Source organism: Amia ocellicauda, chromosome 9 (assembly GCF_036373705.1).
Source record: "Amia ocellicauda isolate fAmiCal2 chromosome 9, fAmiCal2.hap1, whole genome shotgun sequence".
Taxonomy (NCBI): Eukaryota; Metazoa; Chordata; class Actinopteri; order Amiiformes; family Amiidae; genus Amia; species Amia ocellicauda.
In genome coordinates this window covers 26,745,987-26,772,946 of record NC_089858.1, presented here as the reverse complement: position 1 = coordinate 26,772,946, position 26,960 = coordinate 26,745,987, and the positions used below count along the sequence as shown (strand labels likewise).

General features: G+C 40.0%; 1 protein-coding gene across 2 annotated transcripts in view; it reads left to right on the top strand.

Annotated features, from left to right (window-relative positions):
• Positions 1-26,960, top strand: part of cmip (c-Maf inducing protein) — a 73,388-nt gene that overhangs the window by 28,483 nt on the left and 17,945 nt on the right. For both annotated transcript variants that reach the window (XM_066713959.1, XM_066713960.1), the window contains exons 2-5: positions 22,489-22,614; positions 23,260-23,310; positions 24,197-24,358; positions 26,491-26,532. In XM_066713959.1, coding sequence (XP_066570056.1) covers positions 22,489-22,614; positions 23,260-23,310; positions 24,197-24,358; positions 26,491-26,532 — 381 coding nt within the window. The remainder of the gene's footprint in view (positions 1-22,488; positions 22,615-23,259; positions 23,311-24,196; positions 24,359-26,490; positions 26,533-26,960) is intronic.

The window sequence follows — 26,960 nt, the reverse complement described above, 5'->3', positions numbered from 1 at the left end:
ATCTTTGCATCCCATTACTTTTTAAACTTCACTATTCTGGGAAGGAATGTGATGAATTTCCATGCATCATAAAGCTTTCCTCTCTGGCACTCTTTGTAACTGTAATTCTCAATTGGGAATTCAAACTAAAATTAATGCATACATGAAATCTAATGGGCCATCAGTTTTTTTTCTTTAATCTAGGCATTTTATTTTACATTTACATTTTAAAGAATTATTTCATTTTTTTACATTGTCAGAGTTAATCAATATGAATTTAAGTTGCAAGTCAATCTGTGCCACTACAGAGGGCATATGATAGTGAAGCTGGAGACCATGCTTTACTCCATTGCTGTATTGGACAATTTGGATCATGTGGACTTTTGAACAGTGCCTTAGTCTTACTGGCAAGGGGAACAGCATTATGAAGAGACGTGGCCTCTTTCAGTCCCTTGTTTTTTCTTTTTTTCTCGTTATTCTCTGCTATATCGTTTCCATCAGCTGGTTGAAAACTGCCGTGCCATCCAGGGATTGAGTCACAAGGTACGGTGTCTGTTCAAAAGAAGCAACGACTTGTTTGTTGTCTGTGTATCTTTTTCATCACTTCTCCCTTATTTCAAAAGAAAAGGACCCTTATCTCTTCTCCATGGAACACTGAATAAGTATATTGTGATTGTCCCATATAGCTGGAGTGTATCGTTCGAGGAATTTAAGCCTTCAGTTTAGTAAGGGAAGGATGTGCTACACATCAAGCCTAAAGAATTGTATCTGTCCCATTGGCTTTTTTTCCCATTATGAGGCCATGTGGTTAATGAAAGACCTAGATTATCTGTATTGCCTTTACTGAGAATATTAATCTGGACAATGGATCCAGAAACGGGAAGCTCCTTATTTCCTTTGACTGCTGTTGTACAACTGCAGTGATGCCCTCTTGTCTTCAGCTTTGACCCTTGTGTGTTAATGAATGCAAATGCACAGAGCATGACCGGCACCATTCTGCAAGAGGAGCTGGGGTCTAGGTGCTCTGTTACTCGAGTAAATGATCAGACTCTGACCTTAGGAGCAGCCCTGTTTAGATACAAGGAAATCTGTAGTGTCAAGTTTCTATCCTGTAACCAAATTCGTCAATTGGTGACATCAGGGCTAGCCTAGACACTGAGCAGGAATAAGGCAGCAAACCCTGGGAGGGAGAGGAGGTTGGGCCTGATTCGTTCACCCCAAATCATTGAATGAAGAATGGGCTCAGGTTGTAATTGGCTGTTACTATATTATACCACTGAAGGGGAATTAAGGCTCCACTGTTTTTTAAAAATTAACTGAGTGATTGTGACTGCGGGCATGCATGTGTGTGTATGTGAGTTTGTTGTTCCTGTGCAATGAAAACAGTTTTTTCAGAACCCAAGCTTGCTATGAAATCCATCATGCATCTGTCAGCCAGAGTGTTAGTACTGAAAATGGGGTGGTTTAAAAAAGTGCTCTGAACGTGTTGGAAAGCTAGCTCTCTGGGCCCTCTTTATTTTTATTTTTAATGTATTTTTTTTACAAAAATGGGGAGGGATGCCTTTCACCAGAGCTCTGAGCGATCACAGGAGTGTATGTGATGAGGACTGCACTGCGCTGTCCTGGGGATCTGAGCTGCGCTGCTGCTGGTGCAATCACTGAATTACCTGTTTGGGATGAATTAGCACTAGCCCTACAGCAATCCAATTTCATTCAGTGCACGTACAGTAGAGCACCATTCAGGAGAAGGCAAGGTGCTGTGTTTCCTAGGATTAGGAGCTGCTTCACTGGGCTCCTGCTGACTAGCTCTTTGCTCATTTGCTACAACTGGGCTTCATCTGTGTTGAACATGATCAGTTCTGTCATCAGAACTGCACCACCCGAAAAGAAGAGCAGCGATTCTACTGTATTCATTTCTTCAATTAAATGGATGTTATTGCTGTTTGCATTAATTATTCTATACATTTGTCCCCCTTTGCGTAGCTATATGTTTTGTATAAGGATGGGGTGTGAGAGAATGCTAACATAAAGGAGAGAAATAAAGACCTCCTCATCCCTTCATGAAGAAGTAACTTTTCTGTGTGTTTTTGTTCCAGTGTTACAAAGTGAAACAAATGACTGTGCTTTGTATGACCTTTAAACTGCTGTAGAATTGTAGCACTCTTACCTTGCACATGCATTAGGAGTAACACTCATTCACCTATTGCCAAATTTCTAAAAGGTAGTAAACTGGTAGTAAAATAGATTGTTACTTTTTGCTTGTTTTCAAGATGAATGATTGTGGGAGAGAAAAAAGTCCCTCTCAGTCCCTCTGCCTACTTTTCAGTAAAAAGGAACTGTGGTCAGAACACGGTTCACACAGTGAGTAAATCTTCCTGGGAGGGAATATGTGAATATTGTTTCCTGGAAAAAACGGGTAATACAGTCCGTTTAATTAACAACAGCTATGTCAGCAAGATTATTAAATTGTCAAAGGGAGAACTCCCACATAAAAGCAAACCTCAAACGCAAACACATTTACAGTAATGGTACTCACTGCGTTTGGAATAGGCCTGTGGAGTTTAGATAGGACTTTCTCATTAAAAAAAAAAAAAAAAAACCTGCTTGGTACAGTCACCTGTTTCAGGCAATCTGGATTATTTTAGTACTCCATATGCAACCTTTACTCTTGTTTCACCCAGCCACCAGCCAGAGATCAATTTTCATCTCCCTTGTCGGGGGCTGAAACTGAACCAGTTGTCCAGCGAATAGCCTCATTGATAAACTGCTTAAGTCTACCCTGTCCTACATATTGATTTAACTGAGGTGCAGGGCTATGTCACTTTCAAATGATACCACAGGCAATGGATAGGCAATAATATCTCCCTGAGCTGCTGTGGCCTGTAATTCCTGTTCTGTTCAAGTGGAGTGTTGCTCTTTGGGTTTTGGCACACTTTACATCAAAAGCTCAACAGTGCCGCAATTTGTAACTTTCAAACCCAGTACAGTAGTAGATTTCTGTTTGTTAGAGGCATCCAGCTAACAAGAAAGCAGCCATCAAGTTCTGTCTTTATAATAATTGATGGGCAGGTGCATTAACATTAAACATTAAAATTTCATCCACACTTCAAGTTTCAAGCTTCAGTCTCCTCCGTTTCTTATACCTCAGGTTGCACTTGCACTAAGGACAGAATACTTTCAGTTTGTGATGTAACACGTAAATTCAGATTCTCTGTCAAAATCCTGGAAAGCTATCGTACTGTTATGTAATGAGGCAGAATCCTGTGGTTCTATATCCAAATTGATTCGAGACGGATTTAGGCAGGCTGGATTGTGCCGAGCCTCAGTTGGACTGTGATGTCCACACTTTCACAGTCTACCATTTTAGTCTGCCGATCCTCAGCACTTTGATATTTCTGGAGTAGAGAGCAAGTGCAATGTGCTAATCCATATTCATATTTTTGTAAGCTCTCCCAATAAAGCATTTATAAAGCGAGAGGTTTGAGGATTCAGTTTTGTGCGTCTCTTTAACAGTTGTGCCCCTACTAATAAAACTACTAATAATTGGACATGTTCTTATTCCATTTTTGAATAAATAAATATGGGTTGTTGTGGTTTCATTTGTAACATTTTAACAAGTGCCGTAATGCAATCTTTACTTTTAGGTTTAATAATGTTTTTTCTCTCTTCCCCTATTCTTTGGTTATTTTTTGTTAGCAGCTTATTATAGCTGGCCCTTCTATTTCATTTTTGTGTTTGGTATTACTCCCAGAAATCCCTCATGCTATTTCAAGCACCCCTTCTGCGTCATTCTTCATATTTCGCTTTTGCGTGGTCCACAGGGGGTTTCAACGTTCTTAGACTCTCCCATAACATTTTGACGTGGAACCTGGAGCCAACAGAAACAGCATTTAGGAAATTATGAGTCATTCCTTTCGATTAAAAAAGACCCCTTGCCTGCAATGGCTGGGTCCTTTTTAGGGGCAATTTGAAAATAATGGCCTGTTTTTAACTAGCCAAAGTATTAATAGGAAAATAAATCAACAGCCCCGGGGGATTAATATGTGAGGGTTCAAGCTGTAGTATATATCCCTTTGGATTTAATTTTTCCATCAAAACCAAAATGCGCTCTGGAGGAGAAATAGTGTATTAATTTTCTTAGTTTATTAATATTCACATATCAGAATTACTTTTCTCGATTCCAACAACATGGTATAACTTTTTGTGCTAGGTACAAATCATTGTCATGACCACCAGCAGCTTATTGTGTTTAGTCTCCCTAAAGCATATCCCAATGTGTGGTCTTCCTGTTGTCACAGTGGTAAGGGCTGTTAGTATAAGCCTTCGTCCAACACCAACACGTATCCTGAGCTCCCAAAAAAAACAGTACCAGTGTTTCCAATTTCTTTCAATGCCTTTACACCGAAGGAAAATGTTGGAAAAGTTTTCAGTTTAGTTTTCTTTGGTTGTCAGTTTGAAATTTGTCAGCTTGAAGTGAAATGCAGATTCAGTTTGGTCAAATCCTTGTGGCTATAACTTCCATTTGTGTAGTGTCTCAAAGATTTTAGTGTTCGATGTCAACCACACTTATTTGTCATCTCTACAGCAGCTGCCCCTCTGATAAACAGGAAAAGGAGTTTACTTAAAGAACCGGTGGAGAGGATTAGTTAAAGATATGCTACTCCTTCACTTCATAAAGACTTCATGGCATCAAGCCCATTCCTTCTCAAACTGCCTGAGGCATTCTCAATTATCACTTCACTCATATCTGGAAGGGTAACTGTCATTAATGTGGCAAATCAGTGTAGCAACAATTAGGCTCTTTACTGTTTTGCCCCGAGGACCACTTAGCCGATTTCCACATTTCCACAGACCACCCATAATCCCAGTACAAAATTATTCACTACTGCACTTCCCTCATCCTCTCCCATTTGCCATATGCAAACTGTGTGCATTGCGAATAGGTTGCATCTTATATAGTGTTGTGGCTAAGTGGGAACAGTTTACGCCGGCTTAATTCATATCCAAAACTAAAGGTATAAACATTATCTCTGCATCAAGCTGTATTTGCATCAGTCCCTGGACCACCTGGTGGACCATCATGGACCACACTTCGAGAACCACTGTTGTAGATTGTGGTCTTTTATGTATCTGTTAAGAAAAAAATACCTTTGTTTTAATTGAAGCAATAAAGGAAAATATCTAGTTTGATGCAATCCTGTAGTGAGATCCATCAGGACAGAATGTGATGAAAGTCTAAGTGTGAAAAAAGGGTGGGGGATCTTAACAAACATTCATCTTTCATTAATCTCTTGATCTTCTGTTTGATTGAATCTCGGACTGAGCTGAAGACACCATCAACCAAACTTCTGGACAACTCCTTGGCAATTGAGTTCCTTAGTTAAATAATAAGGAAATAAAGCTGCTTACCCTTTTTTTTCCTGGGATAGAAAGATGTTTACTAAGTAGGCTTATGTGATGGTTTTAAATCGTGTAAATCATGAAACTCTGGTTGTGACAGTCTTATATACTGTGATTCAGCTGGTGAGACAGCTGCATTGTTGGAGCATCCTTTACAGAGAGAGACTTTCATGTTTTGTGTGTGTATCACTATAACACATTTGTCCATTAGAAAGACAAAAAGTCCAGACTTCACTATTCTGTGACTTTTATGATGATGATGATGATGAATAATTAAATAACACTTAGGAAAGTAAGTACTGGATAACTTTAAGAAAAGAGAGAAGGTAAGTGGAGTAATATAACTATACCGGAAAGTTCTAAGATGTTGAAGGTGCAAATAGTGAAACCCGTCTGTGTTACAATTTCAGCAGAGATCAAGAGTGTATGTAACTATATACATTGTAGTTTTTTTTGGTTTCTTTTTAAGATGTTGGGGGCTGCAGGAAGGGAGGGTTAATAACTAGTAATTTGGGCCTCTCATCAGTGTTTATGAACCCAGCTTCTTGGGCAGTTATTTTAGCCTCACTGCTATTAATGCACAGATTTATGGTCTTCATTTGGTATGAGCAGCCCTCCTTCCTCTCCTCCTCTGCCACAGCTCAGTCCTCAAGTGCAGCTAGTGTTAGATCATTACCTGGGAAAAAAGGAGAAAAGCAAGAAAGGGGGGGAAGCAGCACCAGTGCCAGGTTACCATGGCAACAGTGCATGATGTTGTTCCCATGGTGATGGATTCCAGTGTCATAGAGATTGTGATTGGGTCTGACTTGCCTGCTGGCCTGTTAGATATTTGCATTTCTATTCTCCTCAATGGTTGCTCTTTTTTTTTCCTATCTAAACAAAAAGTGCAAGGCTCGGCAGATTACAGCATAGTGTTTTAAAGCACATTTTTCGTGGCACATCATGTCTCTAAAATTGAACATTTAGTCAGGTTCAGACATGAACAGTGGAAATAAACCGTTAAATTATTTGCAAATGGATTTTTTAATGTTTGTTTATTTATTAACAACTAGGCCTACATCAATATATCAATAATATTTTGTTTATTCCTGTCAACCCCCACCATCGTCTTTTATGTTTTTGTGGGATCTTTTAAGTATCTGATAATGTTATTTCTGAAGCACTGAACAGTATGATGTTAAGAACATCATATCCTGTTTACTGATTCGTGGCTTGATTGCATAGTTCTGTTGTTAGGCAATGCAGTTTTGCCTCTGGTAACTAAAAATACATTTTTTTTTGTTTTAATCTATATTAATCTGAAATCCTAATCTAAACTCTATGTGCTTTCTATAACATAGCTGGGGGGGATGATTTTATTTGGTTTAGCCTATGGATTTTGCAGCTTTACTGTGTTTTGGTTCTGGACAAATATGACCAGACATTTTCTGCCTTCTAATGCCTTAAGGGTTGTGTTAGGGCTGTGTGTTGTGTACAGATTTCTATCAAGTCTAAAATGCAGTGCATTCTGCAGCCAGGACTGTGTGAAAACTAAGCATGAAACAGAGAAGTCTGAGCTGGTTAATTATTTTAGTATAAGACAAAAACGAATGATTACAGTAGTCCTCAACTTGAAATGAAGTTTTTAAAAAACACCTGTATGTGCTTCTTAAAATCATAGAATCACTGTAGAAGAAAGTATGTTACAGTCTTATGTGGTTAATATAGCTAGTAGCCAATCTCTAGAAATACCACCTGTTCTTTAGTTAGAGAGAATAGCAGCAGTGGGGCTTGTTCACGAATATCAGTTTCTAGGGCAGTCAAATTCTCCATTCTGTCTTTGTGCCTCTCTTGCATACAGGGAAGCCTTTTTTCAAAAATAAGCTGGTCAAGAAAATATTAATTCCCAGGTCATAAATCTCAGTTAAGTGTCTTTTTAGAACGCAGTAGGAACAGGATAGTATCTATCTATCTATTCCTGCAACTTTATTTTACTGAGCGTTTGATATCAAATTCTGCAGCATGCAGTCATTGACCTATAACCCCAATCTTTTTTTTTTTTTTTTTCATACATATGTATACATTTTATTACAAGGTCATTGTTGGTATAAATTCATAGGTCTTTATTGAATTATCTGAGAATGCCAGTCTCCTTTATAAAATTGTGAAGAAATGGAGATTGCTCTGACTGGGAAGTAAGACCTCAGGAGAATGTGCCAGGCCTGGTTTAGAGGTGGACATGGGCCTTCAGTCTACTATGAACCAAATTGAAGTTAACTGTTTTTTTTTTGTTTGTTTTTGGCTGTTGATATTTGTTCAAAGGGCCCTTCAGCCCTCTCCTTTTCTAAATTAATTTTAGGGAACCCTTTGGCCTGCCAGTGCTTCCTAAAAGTGGTACTTAAAGTGAAAATGCGTATTAAAAATGTGTGTAGCTCATAAAACGCCTCATTAATTCCTCTCCTTGCATGCCGTCTTTGTTGCCTGCCGAGGCCCGAATGATGAATGGATTTGCAGTGGCCAAAGCTCTGTAGTTGCATATTACAGAGTGGGGAGCAAAGCGTTTGTTGTTCCCAGGCCATGTGACCGCACCGGCCTCACATTCGGCCCCTCAGGCACGACTGACCTCCTCCGCTCTGTCGTTACTGGGAGATGGCATGGATGATTGACATTTTTTGGCTGGGCCAGTTTACCTCAGATTAGGGAAGTCAACTGGGTGGAAGCCAACATAATACCCTTGACCTTCTTGGTAGAGATTGTGGCTCACAGAGTTCACAAAAGGGTTTTTGTGCTCATAAAATAGTACAGTCATACCTGACCAGCTACTTATGTTAAACTGCATGAAGGGTATGACCATCAGGAGAGAGGGAGAGGAGCCGGGCAGACTTAATTTGACAAATTGTTTCCACACAGTGAATTCGGCGATTAATTAAATGTTGCAGTTAGTTTATTTGTGTGGGTGTTTGGTATTGTGTTTTTGCAAGCCTTCCTAATAAATGGACAACAGTGTCCTTCCTTATTTTATTTATTAGTTTCTACAGTTGTACAGTTGTAGGGAACCTCTGCAGTGGTGTTGTAGACTCCTTAACTTGGAATGAATTGGTTCATAACCTCTTTAGCTTTCCAGGCGGATATCAGCATCTGTTGTTGGGTTTGTAGGCCGGCTTCCTTAGATTACAGACCAGGTCAGGGAATCTGATGTGTATCAGCATTTTTTTGGTGTAGCTGCAGTGACGTCCAGTGTTGTGGCTGCAAGAGACTGTGCTGGGATTAGATATTCAACTGTGACGCAGAAAGCTGCTACAGGCATTGGGTTGCAGTGCCTTGCAGTAAACGTTTTCCTTTTAATCATGAAATAATGATAACGGTCTTGTAGTTGCAAACCAATTCATACTCCTTTCAGTCTGTCTTCATTCACTGCGATTGGATTATGAATGACGAGACTAATTGGAAATTCCTACATGTAATAAAAAATTATAGGCCTACAAACATGATTGGAGGTCATGGGAGAAATTATTTCCCATATCCCAGTAGTTTTAATTTAGTTTTTTCTTTCATGTTCTCATTGTACTATTCCAGCATTGAATTTGAGACTTAAATATTATGGAAACAGTGCAAATGGCCATCCTCCTGAAAGTGACGCAAAGTTGTGCAACTTGATGCAGAAATTGTAGAAGGTCCCTGTAAATGAGAACCATTAATAGATTCATCCCACTAACATCCCATTTTTTTTTTTTTTTTTTTAAAGCTAGACACACACGCACACACACGCACACAAATTGGCTGGAAATAACAGAAATCTGTCTTGGACGCATATTATGGTTGATCATCAATAACTGTAGCATTATTTAGGCCTATTACTGACTACATTACTAGCAAGGAGCACGAGAGCTGAAGAGCCTGTGTGAAGTGCAGAGTGCTCTCTATGGCCAGTTCTTATTACCTCCTCTGCACCAATCAGTGTCTGTCATTAGTGACAGATTGCATGTGACACTGATTGCCTGGCTCCCTGGTGAGAAATGCACACTTTCGAAACATCACGTGTGCATTGGAGTTTCACTTCACAGTTCTCATTGTGTCATTATCAGTGCGGATTGTTCATTTCTTTGACATTTTTGGCTGCAAAACACCCCCACCCTACCCCCTCCACACACACACACACACACACACACACACACACACACACACACACACACACACACACATCTTCATGGTATGTGTCCAGTATCTGAATAGTTCACCCCGCAACTGTAGCCTCTTTTTCACTGGCACACTTGGTTTTGCTTTCTAAATCTGGCCTAGTAATTCAATTTTCTCATCGGATTGATGGGTAATATTAATGGCTCTAATTGAAGCTAAGCCCTCCCATACTGTATCTGGAATGTATTTGAGCAGATAGGGGGAAGGTGACACCACCAGTGCTGCAGCTACAGGCCTTTCTGGCATGCTGGGCGGCTCGTAACAGCTGTGTTTAGCCGAGTGTATTTATGAAGTCTGACAAAGGGGTGCCAATTGGTTTTCCAAACCGCAGGAACTCGCTTGCTGAAAAAAGGAAAAAAAGAAAAACACCACCCAGGTTTCTGCTTTCTCAGTCCAAGTATAGTCTCAGCCCCTATGATTGTACCTGGTATACACAGGATGAAGTAGGCTATGCTATTGTAACTTTGTGTCTTTGTGATACCATGCCGTCAAGGTGCATGCTGTGTTGACATACACGTGCGTCACAGGCCATACAGTCAAAACAAGCCATTATCAACAATGTAAATGGGAGTCTATAACAAAAACTAAATTTCCTGAACAGCTGATGGCTGTTAAATATTTGATGAGTGCCACATATTACCTACCTACTGTATTACCCCACATTAATTTCGAAAATCATCGAAATTCTTAGATACAAATGCAACTTTTATTTGATGTAAGAAAAAAGAGTTCAGCAAATGATACAGTGAGGGAAAAAAGTATTTGATCCCCTGCTGATTTTGTACGTTTGCCCACTGAAAAAGAAATGATCAGTCTATAATTTTAATGGTAGGTGTATTTTAACAGTGAGAGACAGAATAACAGCAAAAAAATCCAGAAAAACGCATTTCAAAAAAGTTATAAATTGATTTGCATGTTAATAAGGGAAATAAGTATTTGATCCCTTATCAATCAGCAAGATTTCTGGCTCCCTGGTGTCTTTTATACAGGTAACGAGCTGAGATTAGGGGCACTCTCTTAAAGGGAGAGCTCCTAATCTCAGCTCGTTACCTGTATAAAAGACACCTGTCCACAGAAGCAATCAATCAATCAGATTCCAAACTCTCCACCATGACCAAGACCAAAGAGCTGTCCAAGGATGTCAGGGACAAGATTGTAGACCTACACAAGGCTGGAATGGGCTACAAGACCATCGCCAAGCATCTTGGTGAGAAGGTGACAACAGTTGGTGCGATTATTCGCAAATGGAAGAAACACAAAATAACTGTCAGTCTCCCTCGGTCTGGGGCTCCATGCAAGATCTCACCTCGTGGAGTTTCAATGATCATGAGAACAGTGAGGAATCAGCCCAGAACTACACGGGAGGATCTTGTTAATGATCTCAAGGCAGCTGGGACCATAGTCACCAAGAAAACAATTGGTAACACACTACGCCATGAAGGACTGAAATCCTGCAGCGCCCGCAAGGTCCCCCTGCTCAAGAAAGCACATGTACAGGCCCGTCTGAAGTTTGCCAATGAACATCTGAATGATTCAGAGGAGAACTGGGTGAAAGTGTTGTGGTCAGATGAGACCAAAATCAAGCTCTTTGGCATCAACTCAACTCGCCGTGTTTGGAGGAGGAGGAATGACCCCAAGAACACCATCCCCACCGTCAAACATGGAGGTGGAAACATTATGCTTTGGGGGTGTTTTTCTGCTAAGGGGACAGGACAACTGCACCGCATCAAAGCGACGATGGACGGGGCCATGTACCGTCAAATCTTGGGTGAGAACCTCCTTCCCTCAGCCAGGGCATTGAAAATGGGTCGTGGATGGGTATTCCAGCATGACAATGACCCAAAACACACAGCCAAGGCAACAAAGGAGTGGCTCAAGAAGAAGCACATTAAGGTCCTGGAGTGGCCTAGCCAGTCTCCAGACCTTAATCCCATAGAAAATCTGTGGAGGGAGCTGAAGGTTCGAGTTGCCAAACGTCAGCCTCGAAACCTTAATGACTTGGAGAGGATCTGCAAAGAGGAGTGGGACAAAATCCCTCCTGAGATGTGTGCAGACCTGGTGGCCAACTACAAGAAACGTCTGACCTCTGTGATTGCCAACAAGGGTTTTGCCACCAAGTACTAAGTCGAAGGGGTCAAATACTTATTTCCCTCATTAACATGCAAATCAATGTATACATTTTTTTAAATGCATTTTTCTGGATTTTTTTGTTGTTATTCTGTCTCTCACTGTTAAAATACACTTAGCATTAAAATTATAGACTGATCATTTCTTTGTCAGTGGGCAAACATACAAAATCAGCAGGGGATCAAATACTTTTTTCCCCCACTTTATACACTGTGACATGTGGATGGTAGAACACCACCATCCGGATGCTGATTTTTAGTTTGTGTTGTATTTCTTGTCTTGGACAAAAAGGTTGTAAGAATGCATTGCTTAGCTGCCAGCACCTTTTCTTAAACACATCAAAGAGAAACTCCATATTACACTATAAATAACATCTAACACTATAGTGTGGTGATCTTCAGTGTAGCCGTTTCTGGATTTATAGCCTGCATGTGTCAAGTGTCTCACACATGCTATTATGTGCTGCAATTCAGGGAGACATTTTAATAGTGGCCACTTAGATGTCGTTGGGCAGAAAACTGAGCTAACTCTTCCCTCTTTCTTTGATTGGCTGGTGTCTTTATTCAGCCCTCACAAAAGTAACTAGACAAGCCTTTTATATATCTCAAAGACACATGCGGCACAAACCATGTAACTTCCACACAGCTTCAGGAAGTACAGCCCACTTTGGTCATACTGTCTGTCGATCTCTCATGTTGATTCAGTCTCCACACTCTACTGTGAGGACACAGGAGGGCTGATTCTAGACAGGCGGTTGAATGAGGTAGGCTGAGTGTGTTTTTACACACAAGATTGAAGAATGGCGGCAGGTATGATAGCGTATGCATTGGCATGTTGTGGAGGGAAGTGAAAGCAAGTGATTCACCTGGCAGAGGAATGGGAAAGGACTTTCTCATACATTCCGGGTTTATTTGTGTACACTCAGTCAGTTCAACAATGCAACACGTTTTGCATTGCCTTTGCATTTGATGTGTTATTTGGCTGACTGCATTATGAACGGCGGGGCTCATTCATCATCACACACTGACACCATCGCTGTGACCTAGTTGTGCAGCGCAGAGTGTGCATTAATAAGTACTACAAAAGGTGCTCGTGACTTGTTGGTCAGCAATGGTGCTGGTAATGACACTGCTTTGTGCAGCTTTAGACATCATCTTCAGGTTTATGCAGCAGAGGCTGTCTTGAATTGAGATCATAGAGCCATCTGAGAGATGCTTGCCATCTCTTCACACTGGCTTTGAATGGAGATGCTCAACAGCATGGAGAATGAGTGTACTTGATGTGACTTATATTTGATTTACCAGTCCAGTATGCCTGTTTAAAAAAAAAAATCCCCCACCCCCCAAAAAAAACCACCAACAACAACAGATGCTTGGCAATTCTAACACCGCTGTCTATGTGGAGAGCTGTGACATTTTCAGTAAACCATTTAACTGATAACCACGAGGAGTACACCAGAGTTCCCCAGACAAAAGCTGCAAAGCCTGGGATTTAACAAAGTAGGCAAGGCTGTGCAAATGTGTGACTTAAGAAAAATAAAAAATAAAATGGGGACCGGTAGCAGGCTTGTGACTCTTAGCGAGCAGCATGTGACCTGAGCAGGCTCTCTCCAAACAGAGAGGCCGATTCACTGGGCCCAGGCGCTGCTCTCCTTGTGTACACAGCACTCCTCTGTCTCCCAGCAACTAAGGCCAGTTAACAACAACACCTGTTCAGGCTGCGGTTAACTGCGGTTAAATGTTCCAGACTCAAATCTGGGCTGTGAAATGCCGCTTTCCCCTCCCCCTTCCTGAACACACAAAGCAGAATGTCCTCGTTGTGATGGGGGTATTGTTAAACCATCATGAGAAACATTTGTACTGCTTTGGGACATTCAGCAAAAGTCTTATACACTGACAGATCACCATAATCTGTATTAAGGAGAGCTGCCTTGCATTTACTATACTTATCTTTTATTTTTTTATTAACATGACTTGATCATTTGAAACTCTTAATGATCTCACTTCATATGGGAACAACCAAACTCTCACATAGTCATTGGACTAAATGACACATCATCCCAAGCAAGATACATAGCAAGGGCTCTGTAGCCATCGGCTTGTGTTAAAACCATGAGAATACTCCCATGATTGGGAATATCGTGCTGCTCTGGGGTTGGCATGATTTCTTCTGATCTGTGTACTACACAAGTTAAATCTCTTCATGGTCTCAGAGATTGGCTAAAAACAACTTCTCTGTGCCAAATTTCTGTCTCTATGATAAGTTTTTACTGTGTCAAGTCTCCCAGTTTAACTGCAAAATTCAGTGTGGAATGTAGTGATCTTAGCTACAGCAGACCAACAGCATTAGGCCTCACTAGGTGCTGATTCACTTCCCTGATGCACCTTACTAAGGCTTAGTGATGTTAGGCAAGAGTTTGCTCCATATCTCCCCTTACAGGATATAAACCACAATCCTGTGTCAAACTATTGGCCCAGTGATTTGAGACCCTATATTGCTAATCACGTTTTAACATGGCTACACAGTATAACTCAGCTAGCTCTTATCTTTGCATTGGTAGCTCAGCATACCAATGCTGCTTCACCTTCCCAAACACTGATGCAGAGCATAGATGTCAACTTTGAGTCGGGGCTGCCCCTAATTTGACTAAACTGCTACAATTAACAATCAGTCGCATCCTCTATTTTCCAATGCATGTCCAAAAATGACTGTTTAGCTGCCTAGGCCACACTAAAAGGTGGGAGTACACAACTGGTCCAAATGATGTTCAAAACAAAGTTTTTTCCAATGTGTTTGGGTATAAAGAGGATTTTGTTATTTGTTTAGGGAAGCGGAGATATCTGCAATCCAAGAAGAATGAGCAATGTTGTCCTCAGCCTGGAGAATCTCAATACAGTTCATTTAGTTGTTGCTTTTACAAATGTTTGCTTTATAGTCTATACAGGGTACAAGGAACGCAAACAAAAACAGTACAAATAGTACAACACTGAAATGTCCTGCAATGCTTTATTCGTCTGTTGCTGCTTAAAGACGACTGTTGCGTATTTTCCAGTAACTCAACAATCACAGGATTAGTGTTTCTCTGAAATGGCAAGCTAAAATGCAGACAAAGGCCCATTTGAGAGGAAAAATTAGATAAATGTAGTATTCTTGAAACAAACCCCTTTTACATTTAGTCCGCTGGCATCTAGCTTTTGACAGTGGCCTGCACCCGAGTCGAGACAGAATTTATACAATTTCCATTTGAGGAGAGCTAATATGTGGCTAGTCCTCTGAGAGACCACCACTTCATTGAAGACCACTAAAGCCAAATGCTAATCGTAAAGCTATGGAAAGAGAGGAAGCCAAGGAGTTAAATGCAGTTATAGCAGCAATAGTCTGCAGTCCAAATCTGTGAATCTTCCTTTTTATATATTGGGAAATGACTACTCCCCTTATCCTCTTTGTATCAGCCTATCCTTCCTGTCTGGCAACCTCCTTAAACTTCATTCAGTGCATTTCATTACTTTTGTTTCCCATTTCAGTTTGTTGAAAAACTTGTTAGTTTTATTAGATAGCTCAGTAAAAGAGAAATAATTATACAAAAAAGCTGAATGAAAAGAAAAGTGTTAATTATTCATTTTCTGATTTTGGTGCATCTGCTTTGCTTTCTGAAATGCAACCTGTCTTTTCATAGTCTGCTTTGTTTCTCCAGTACATGCTAAAACCCAGACAGAACTCATTCTTCATAGTAGAGAGATAAAAGCTGTGGTCAGTCTCTACTTTCCCAGAATGCATTACTGTGGTCCGCCTGTTGACGTTAAAGGTTGATTGTTGGTAATGCTTTTTTTATTTTTTATTTTTTATTTTTTTTTAACTTCGCTGCTGTAACACGTCTGCTGAAAATGTCATCAGTATAACTTGTCAAATATACAAAGTGCTTCCAAACTAAAATGAGCAGCTAAGGATGAACTAGAATTGTCCACAATTAAAGTTGGGTGAGGGGTGAAAATAAGCTCACTAACCTGATTTTTCAGTAAATAAAATAAGAATACAAAGTTCCACCTGCATTCAGAAAGATGTAAAACTTAGATTTGTATGCAAGCTCCACCCAGCCCCCCACGCATATGAATATCATTGTCTGACGTGATTGCTTATGCTGCCTTGCATGCACGTCCTCTTAAATAGGTGAGAAATAAAGACAAGTAGATGAAGACAATTGAAACTTTTGTTACTTCCTATTTGCTTTTGCTTGTGGTTTGGAATTTAATATATTCAAAGATGTATATCTCAAGAAATGTATGATCAGCAATAAATGTCTGACTGTGAAAGCAAAACAACAGTACAACACAACGGATGTGCTCTGTGTTTGGTACCTGAGTTGTCTGATGTGTTTGGGAGGCTGACGATTTTTAATTTTGATCTAGTGAGTCTAGACAGCCGAATAATGTTGGGCTTCAGTAGCTGTACTCATCTCTCACGGATTTACTGAAACTGAAAATATATTTTTTTGCACTTTCGTAGGTTCCTAATTGTTTTAGTCTCTGAGCCATGTGATATCCTCATGATGTGGGCCTTGCTTGCTGTCGAAGCTCAGCACTGTCTGTTCTAAGAGGTTCTTCTCAGACAGCATATTTCTGAGAATTGTCTCATTGAACACCTTGAAAACCACAAGGTCATGAGTATTATCTGAGACCGGTGTCCTGCCTCATCTGTTCAGTGACCACCCTCATTTGCAGCCCCAGTTTTAGATTTTAATCTCCATGTTCCACAAAGCATTGGTCTCTGGCAATTAGAAATGCAGTAGGATCTTAAATTCACTTATGTGAAATTGAGTAGTTATAACTATACAGGGCCTTGTGTAGGAATGCTATATGTTACTTTGTATGTAATCATTCAAACATGATAGGCCAGGTGATAAAATGTTGTTCCCTTTTTGCCTTAATGATTTACTCTCCCACCCCCCACCCTCCCCCTCAGTTGAGCGGTGAAAGAAACAAGGCGGTTCAGTAGCATTGTCGCTTCAATGAGCAACTCTCCTTTATCTGGTTTCATTCTATTTAGAGCAATTTAAGAAAAGAGAAGAGAGAGGGCAGACACCAAACGTTGCTGCTGGGCTGTTTCTCAGATTAAAAACATACTTATAAATAAAAGTATCATATGATGTTCGATAGAGTTCATGAACAGTATCTTAAAAGGCGCGTTCTATAGTGTGCTGGCCATGGCAGTCAGATGAATACAATGAGCATCATTTTTAGAGGTTGTTCATCTGTTCCCTTTTGCATATCTGCTAGCTAAAATCTCAGTTAAGTCAATCTTCCTTAAGTTTGTGATTTACAAATATTGTTTGACAGAATGGCTGTACTCTGTTTTACCAGCTTATTGTTTCTCCGATCTGAGGGAAACTTCCAAGTCACCTTCCCCAAAACACCCCTATTCTACTGAAGTGTTATCTTTCCGAAGAGTTATGCTGTCAGTGCCAGAATGAGGTTATTTAATTGGGCCATTCCAGTTTCACGCTGCACTGTTTTGAAATCTAACTAAACTCAAAAATAATAGTGCCCAATTATTATTATTATTTTTATTTCTTGGCAGACGCCCTTATCCAGGGCGACTTACAACATAAGTGCAAAAATACAGAGAAGTACAAGGCATCAATCATTACAAATTCAACTTAGCTAAAACATAGCAATTCAAAATAATAAATTTTACAAATTCCAATTACAATTTACACAAGTACAGTAAGAGACTTCCTACATCCTGGACGTTGTAAGCTAAGTGCTATCAAGATGTAGGGTTACAGACTAGGGCTACGGGAAAGGGAGCAAGGAGGAAAACAATCAAGAACGCGAGGAGCATAATAAGCTGAAGTGCTATCTAGCAGGGATAGAGGACTAATATTACAAGTGCTGTCGGAAGAGATGTGTCTTGAGTAAGCGCTGGAATGAGGTCAAGGACTGCCGTTTTGACTTCGGTGGGCAGGTCGTTCCACCACTTAGGGGCCAGGGATGAGAAGGAGCGGCTCTGGAGGAAGGAGAGTGGAGAGGAGGCAGAGATAGCCTTCTGGCACTGGAGGAGCGCAGTGGTCTGGAGGGGATGTATGGAGAGACGAGTGACTGAAGGTAGCTTGGTGCAGTGTGGTCCAGACAGCGGTAGGTGAGGGTCAAAGTCTTGAACTGAATGTGTGCCGCTATCGGGAGCCAGTGGAGGGAGTGGAGCAGTGGAGTAGCGTGTGCGAATCGGGGCAGAGAGAATACCAGACGAGCCGCAGAGTTCTGGATGAGCTGGAGTGGGCGGGTAGTGGATGCAGGCAGGCCGCCCAGGAGGGAGTTGCAGTAGTCCAGGCGGGAGAGGACCAGTGACTGGACGAGACCGAACATGTTAAAAGCTAGCCACAGTAATAAATTCCAAATCATTCCTTATGCACGTGCTGTTTGTATACACTGATACCATGAACACAAAGTACAGTTGGCACAGGTTAGAGTGTGGAGGTGACTTCACAGGGAGGAGGCATAATACAGCAGCAAAAGTGGCCTTTTTCTGCATAAAAGCAACCATTGTGGCTCCTCATTTGTCTCCCCCTGCACTCCTTTAAAGGGTGCCATCCTTTTCTTTGGGGAGAGGGTTGGTACTGCACTAGGCAACTGTCTGTTGGGGTTGGAATAGCTGTTTCCGTCTGGCGATCTGGATAGCTGGAGAGTACACTAAAAAAAAAAGAAAAAAAAGAAAAGAAAACATATCAAGGACAATTTTCTGCCTTAAATCTGGATCTACAAATAGCTCTTTCATGTTGCTTGTTGTTATGAAGTGAGGGATGCAGGAGAAATCCACAGAGAAAGATAGATATACAAAGACACACGCCGCTCTGTTTTGTTTATTCGTACCATTGCCTCCTTAATTTAACCTTAATGAAGTCATTCCCTGCCATATGCCATTTCCCTGCGAGATTTTCAGAAAAAGGTATTGTCACCCTGACCTCTTTGTAGGAAGGATGTTTTGGAAATGTAGGCTAGAGAATTCCTGGGTTTTCAGCAGTCTATTTGGGACATGTTTTCCTGTTCTGTTTATCTTTTTTGCATAGCATAAAGCAGTTATTGGCTGCGGTTCATACCCAGCATTTTCTCCACATGCACCAAAAAAATTATAAAAAAAATAAAAAAATATATCAATTTGGTCAACAAGTTAGCCTTGGCAGTTGCTCTGTGTATTTGTAATGGCCCCCCCTCTCTCCCCACTTTCTTCATTTCCTTCACTCTTATTACCATTTAAGACCAAGTGGGATATTAATCAGTTTTAAAAAGTACAGTCATATTGAAATAATCTCAGGCTTTTGTGTTGTCAAATCACACAACATGACGTAGCTTTGACATTATATATATATATATATATATATATATATATATATATATATATTTTTTTTTTTTTATGGGCACATTTACAAGACCTAAATACAAAGTAGTGCTCATTCTTAAAACCAAGTTAACTGTTCTTAACACATTGCTAAAATAGGAGAGGGTGTGTCAAGGTTACCAAAGTATTTGTGGTTATGTAAAGTTTGATCAATTTTTTTTGTTTGTTCTGTACCATTTTAAAGCTCTAACCTTAATGCAACTGACGGTACTATTAGACTTTGCTCTGTACCAGGGAACTTTGTCACCAAGTTGCTTATGAACAGCCTTAAGAATTGACGACTGTGTCATGGCCTCTCATCGTTGGAACACATACCGAACTACTGTTATAACAGGATGGGAAAATGCTGCGGATTTGCTTTGATATTGTGTTTTACAATTGTTGCCAACTTCTGGTGTTTCTTGGCAGACTGTTACCTTTTAGCTTTAGCCCAGTGGTTTGTGGCATGGATTAAATACCGTAGAGATCAAAGTAGTGTCTGTAGAGTCCATGCAGCATAGAGAGGAAAAGCCTATAGCTAGTAAATCTCAGTTAGATAAAAATAATGGAATGGAAGGGCTTCTATACCCGTTTTTATTTTAAAATCGTTATATTCAAAACTGCCTAATGTAAAGCATTCAAATAATAATAAAAAAAGTATACATGTAAATGTTAGAATTTACGATTTCTAACTAACTTCATTTGAAAGTTTACACATGTAAGAACCAAAGGGGATGTACAGATAGTGTGTGTTATTGTCTTTTATATAGTAAAGTGTTGTGTTGCGTTGAAATTTAAATGGTTGCATACAGTATTCCTCAACAACAGATGAGACAGGAAAAAGGATTCAGAGGGAGTGCCTGGGTTTCAGGTTTCCAATGGCCATTAAAGTGTTATAAAACAAGTTTACAGTACAAAGCTCTCCCCTTCGATCGATGATTTATGGCATTCGAAACCCAACTTGCAGTAGGGAGAGGAGGACAAAGGTCCCTCTGTTCCCTGTCCTGCAGGGTGTCACTGTTACAGAGCACTGCACTGTCCTTCACAAGAAAGTGGAATTATCATTATGTACCACATTTTGGGCAAGTGGGGAACGACAGAACAGCTCTCAACCACTGTGCTTTACACAGTTTCGGCTCCATTGTCCGGCCTAACCTTGTGAATTTCAGAGACCAATTATTTTGTTTTTATGCAATAACAATAATTGTAAACTTGCCTTTGATTCTGTATATGTTCATTATTCTTTTTGTTCTCCCGCTTGTCTTTCATGTTCCGTTATTACGATAGAATTGGATTGTAGAGCTAGGGTTAATAAAAACATAATTTATGTCAGGCTGACGTCAGCTGAGTCCAGCCTTGTCCCATGGGATGCACAAGATCAAAGGATGAAATCAAAGTGTAAACTAGTCTCGCACCTTAACTTTGAACCAAGATGGCTGCATTCAGATATATAACCAACTTCCTTCCCAACCTACTGTGTCTCTATTTTCAAAAGATTGGTCAACTGCAAATAATAGCAGCTTGCTAATATTGGCAGTACAGTATGTTCAATAGCTGTTTTACTGCAGAGATGCAAACTTGGTTGGAGCAGACTAACTGAATGGTGTTTGCTTTATGTGGCTACTGACTACCAGCTTTAAGGTGACCTACAAGTAGCAACTCTAAGCTAGAGTGGAATGAGAGCAGTGAGGACCTCATTAAACTTACTAAGGCCTTGACCCAATCAAAACTTTGCCCAATCGACAAATTTAAGCAATTGTGGTTTAATTTATTGTCATCAGTCACTTTTTAATATTAATTAAAAACGCCAAGTTATTAACTTGCAATACATGCCTAGGTCAACGTTTTGATTTTGGTCTAGACCCAGTCCTGATTTGTTAATGTCTATTACACTGGCTATGAACACCGAGTTTTTCCTAATGTTTGTCCCAGTGATTCGTGCTAGATGCAGACCCACTGTCTTTTCTCTACTCTGAAGATCAGCTCCGAGTGGAGACCAGCACCCACAACACTTCTGGCAGTGCCTTACACTGCAGCTCTGCACAGGCGCTGCCCTGGTATCCTCTACCTTTATTTACACTTCCTCTGCAATATCGTCCGATTGAATCATTGCCAGGGGGTTTCGCGTCCCAGTCACAGAACCAACCACAGCAGTTCCAGTCAGAGACGTCACTTGCATTTCTTCTGGCTTGCTGCACACCAGCCTGTATTCTCAATATGCAACTAATGGTCTAGCCTTCCTGTAATGGCCTTTTGTTTCTTAGAAGCGCATACAGTAATTATGTCAGACCTTGTGCTACACTTGACATTTGTATGAGTCTTTACAGATAACTGTTGCAAAGACTTGTCTTTTTTTATTATTTTCTTTTTCTGTAATCATGAAGATTTGTTCTGTGCATTGCATCTGTGGTTATTTTCTCTCTATATATATTGCACCTTCACCAAAAGCAATATGCCTATCAAAGAGGAAGTAAAACAGAACCATGTTGTTGCTTCGGAAGCTCCTGATAAAGCACGGCTGTAGAAGAACAAGGAATTGGTGGCATTCATATTCATAGTAATTTTCTCATCCAGAGGCTCAATATTCAAAATTAGATCTGTAATATTTGTCAAAAGCTTTGTGTCACTATGAAAAGCAGCCAGAAATGGGATCATTGGATTTCTGAACTCTTTACGTAGGTAAAATCTGGTTATATATAGAGGCCAGGCCATATTAATTTATGATTTACATGTAGATAAGTGTCTGCCTCTTACATACTGGATGCATAAATTTAACAGTTTTTCTGCAATAATAGGAAATTGGGTATTTCCTGTGGGATTTTTAATTAGTCCTTGGGGCCATCTGGTGGCTGATTGCTATAGTTGTGCTCTGCTTTAAATACACCAGGTTTACAAGGAGAAAAGAAAAAGGGCCACTGCTTGATTCAAAGCCAGGATGACTGAACTATACAAATAAAGCCACATTATTCAAACATTGAATGATAAAAGCATTTTAATCATTGAAATATGACAGAAAACATTCACATTTAACACATTACTTGAAATGGAACAAAGTTGTTGATGATAGGGCTGTTTTAAATAGATACTTTCAAGGAATTGCTTAGCCATGTAATACTTTCAAAATACTTGTCCACTGTGTACAACCTTTGTATCCTAATGAATTGGAAATATGGACAGCTTTCCCACAATGGAAAATTAGGCCTACTATTAGGGTCCAGTACTACATTTTTCCAAAACACATTAAAGATGTAGCTAAAGACACATTTCCTTTTTTGTTATGCTTCCTATATTGATGTGGCACTAGAAAATTGCAATCCATGTTATCCCAGCAATGATGAGCTTTCCTGAATTAATTTAAGGCTATGAGCTATTCTCCAAACTTTATTATTTTCAGTGCTTATCCAAATGGTCTCACTGCTTTTCTTTTCTCCTTTTCAGCCGACTGGTTACATGGAAACGGCCATCTCCTACAGCACCATCGAGGATGTACAACTGCTCTCATGGGAAAATGCGCCCAAATATTGTTTACAGCTCACATTCCCAGCAGGCACAGTGCTTCTGCAGGTATGTGCACTGTTTTGAGTCTGCCCACCCCCCCTTCCTGTCTCTCTCTCTCTCTCTGTCTTTTGAAATACAAATTCCTGTCTTGCTCCAACTTCCTCTGGAGCTGCGCATTAGATAGCATGCCTCTCTCTATGCCTGCAGGCTATATGAGAAGGCTCTCACTCAACATATCTCTCTTAAAGCCTACCCCAATTGATGGGAAAATCGGCTCAAGCTGATTCGTCCTTTCCTAAGACCCAGATATAAACAATCCTCGTTCAGGCTGCATGCTGTGTGCAGGGATCCTATCACTCCCTCGTTTGCTGAAGGCTAGCTATCTCCAGCTCTCATCAGCATCATGTGACCGCTGTGCGCTGCAGCTTGTGAAAGATGGTGGTAGTGTTTTGAGTCACAGAGCTGTAGACGAAAGGTAAGCATTGCTGACGAGTGTTCCCGTTCTGATTAAGCAGTTTTGCTTTCTATTCCCAAAAAAATGGATCACGGCAAAGTAAGTATAACTGCATTCAAACGCACAAAGAAACTGAGACTGATATACAATAGGAGTATATTCTGTTCGGATTTACATTTTGTGACATACTGTAACAGCTGTGACAGCTTTGTGAAGGTTTCTTTCCTAACACATTTTTCAACTCTTATTCCTTTCAGGCGGCCAACAGCTATCTTAGAGATCAGTGGTTTCATTCCTTGCAGTGGAAGGTTTGTGATTTTTCTTCTTGTTATTGTTGTATAACTCCATGTTTGGTGAAAGTTCCGTATTCAATGAGGCAGTGAGACCACGCATCCATGGTTTTACCACTCACCACAAGGAGAAGTATCTAGTCCCTTCCCCTAAATTTTGACACTGTCATATTGTGCTTTCCAGACTAACAGCCACTTGGGGGTCATTTATAACCTGTGGTGAAAATAAACCCAGTGCTTGACAAAAAACAAATAAACCCCCCTCAAAAGTTACTTCTGTCCTGAAAAGATTGTATTGTACCTTGTATATGAACCATTACGATACTGGTTCTTATTCATCCCAGCATTAATATTAGAAATGCTTTCACTCCGGGGGAAATATGAAAGAACATATTGTATCAGTGCAGTAAGTTTTTTATGTCAGTGGAAAAAAGCCATCTTTCTGTACCTGAGGCTGCTCTCATTGCTAGAGTGGAAATAACACTGGCTTACAGCTGTTTTCAAATTTGATAATGCATGTCCCCATCTAAACTTTGGTGCTCCACTGTGACAGAAAAATCTCGTGAGCTATTTCCACTAAGGCTACTCTGTAAACAACGCCTTGCCCACATTATCTCATGTTTTTTGTTGTTGTTTTTTGGAGGGAGGGGGTATCTGTTGATGACCTCCTGACACTCACAGTGAGTTCACAGCCCATTTTTGTGCAAATGACACTCATTAGCAACGCACGAGAGATAATCTCAATCTGAAATCTGCTTTTCACTTGAACCAGTCAGCATGTTGACCAAATCAAACAAGTCCAAACAAAAAAACACACAATAAAAATATCAGGGGTGCATTCGATACACAGAGAAAATTTGTGATTTTGTCCCCTCATGCCCAATGCCTGCTGTTCTGCTTTCAGAAAAAGATCTACAAGTACAAGAAGGTCCTGAGTAACCCCAGCCGCTGGGAGGTAGTGTTAAAGGAGATCCGCACTCTGGTGGACATGGCACTCAGCTCGCCCCTGCAAGATGACTCCATCCATCAGGCACCGCTGGAGATCGTCTCCAAACTACTGTCAGAGGTGAGTGGGGGGTAGGAGATCTGGGTTCGTCTGCTAGGGCTCAGGCTGTTGTTTTGGTTACAGGCATTAGAAAACAAACTATTGAAACCTTGCCCATGAACAGTGCTTCCCCCACTACTGTTCTTACACTTGTTTTCATTAAGGTAACAAATTGGTGCTTTTATTCAATGTGTTGTTCAAGAAGTAATTTCCATCTCGGTTGTCTCTATTATTGATTTATTGTCAACTGTATGAAGATATGTTTTGAGCCTGTAATTCAACAGGAATAGAACACTATTCACAGTACATAGAGTATAATCAAACCACCAAGTCACAGTACTTGAATTTGCTTTGTTCCTTTTCCAACAATTGTGCCCACATTGAAACTATGATGATACTAAACACTGAACCACAGGAATTTAACCTCCATTTTGAAATAGTGCCCTAGTATCAACAAATCACCAGTGTGCCTTTAGAAAAGAAGTATAGAAAAGGAAAATGAAGATATCACCAACTTCTCAGACAAGCAGGTGATATCTTTCATCAGGGGTAGTCAATTATTTTGTGTCAGGGTCCAGATTTCTTGGTCAAGGTATAGTCAAGGTCCAGACATCAGAGGGGGGGATCACATATATTCAAATGACCCTTTCCAAAGCACACACACAATTATATGAATTAGTAATATACCCCGTTGCTTATATTTAGTACATTCATTTGACAAAGTACAAAAATAAAATTTAAATAAATGTAAATATTAGTATTAAAACGGTTTCAGACCACTTAATTTGAATTTGTTAAATATTATTTTAGGCACATAGATAAACATAGTATAAACTTTCAAGTATTTCATGTCTTATTAGATTAATGTCTTTACCATTTCCCTTTCCTTTTTTTTTTTTTTTTTTTTTACAAATACAAACTGACGCTCTTGCCCCAATCCAGGTCACCCGAACCGGGAATCTGCGAGCAATCAGCTAACTAACTAACTAACATGAACACAAGCTCTACATAGGACATCCCATATTAATATGTAACATACTATTGGCTAATAACCAGGAAGGGCTGCTACTAGGTTCCACACAATAACAAGCACTGAGTGCAACAAACCTCCGTAACAATACATAAAAACACAATCCTGATAATAAGTTAATTAAAATTATTCTCAGTTGACAACTATACCTTATTTGCAGACATGTAAAGTATAAGCATACAAACAGGGACCCCCTGGAAGACTGTATGGATAACACTGACAAGAAATCCTCTTCACAATATGTTGTTCTCTTGATAACCTCTGTAATCTCAATACTGATCAAATTAGTTTCATTTGATATCAAACTGGCATTTGTGATTGGACTTTTTCCATAATGTCCCCTATTCGTAATGCTAAGCAAGGGCAATGATCCTCTCAAGATTAAACTTAGACAGAGCTGTCTGACTCACTCTAAGCAGAAATCTAAACAATTTCCTCCCAAAGCTTCTTCACACACATACCCCCGCCCCTTCTTTTGCAAACACTTTATAATGTTGTAAACACACCAAGAAATAGCATGTACATTTGCTGTGGTTTAACATTTAGGATGTGTACCACTGTAGTTTGACAGCTTTCATAATATTGAGCAATCCGTCCTTCTTAGAATGTGTATGAGAAATTGTATTTGTTTTCTATACTTATGCTTTATGTTTTCAATCTGCACTTGGAAGCAAATTCTGCAAATCTGGTCAGATTTTCATTGTTATTCCTCAGCCAGTACCTCGGAAGTGTGTGTATGTGTGTGGAATAAATAAATACATACATACATACATGTTATTGTAAAGACAATGTGGTCTTTCTAGAAATTCATCAGTACAGGGATCATCTGTGCAAAATACAGGCCTAGCTAGATATCTTCAGAAACTGTTTTCTTTAATTTGAGCAAAGATTCTGTGCCACAACTTGGTTAGAGTCAGTGTAATTCCGGCTGCAGACAGCTGCCTTGTAATAACATAAGCACAGTTTGCTTTGCAATGAAGAGTATTTCCCTGGGCAGTCACTGAGTAATCGGAGAGTTTGGCAGTGTACATCCACAGAGAGATTACAGCAGGGGATGTTTATAATCCGGGATTACACACACGCTGAAACAGATTCATATATTTTTTTTCTTTTTTCTTTACAGAACACAAACCTGACCACACAGGAGCATGAAAACATAATTGTGGTAAGTTGCACTAGGGGTGGGGGTGGAGATGGGCCATATGGCTTGTTCTTATTTGTAGTTTTCAACTGGTTATATAAATTTTGATTAGCATTAGTTTTGTACTAACCTATCTAAAATCACTTTGGATAGTTCAAAACTTGTGCTAGGCTGGGTCTGTGAAACCACCCCTTTATGGTCTTCAATTCTGCATTCACAGAAATGGCGGTTACACACTATGTTCAAGGTTTAAAGTTGCCAATATTGTGAAAAGGTTTCTCATTAATCTTGTAAATTCCCTTGTACTTCTTTGCACAATTGAGTTGGCAGTAATAAGGGAACCATAAGAGTTACTTTGTTTACTAAAGTTGCAAGGGTATTATATAGCTTCCATTCAGAACCCTCCTTCTGACTTATTAAAACCAGATAAACAAAAGGGTTAAGGTTTCATT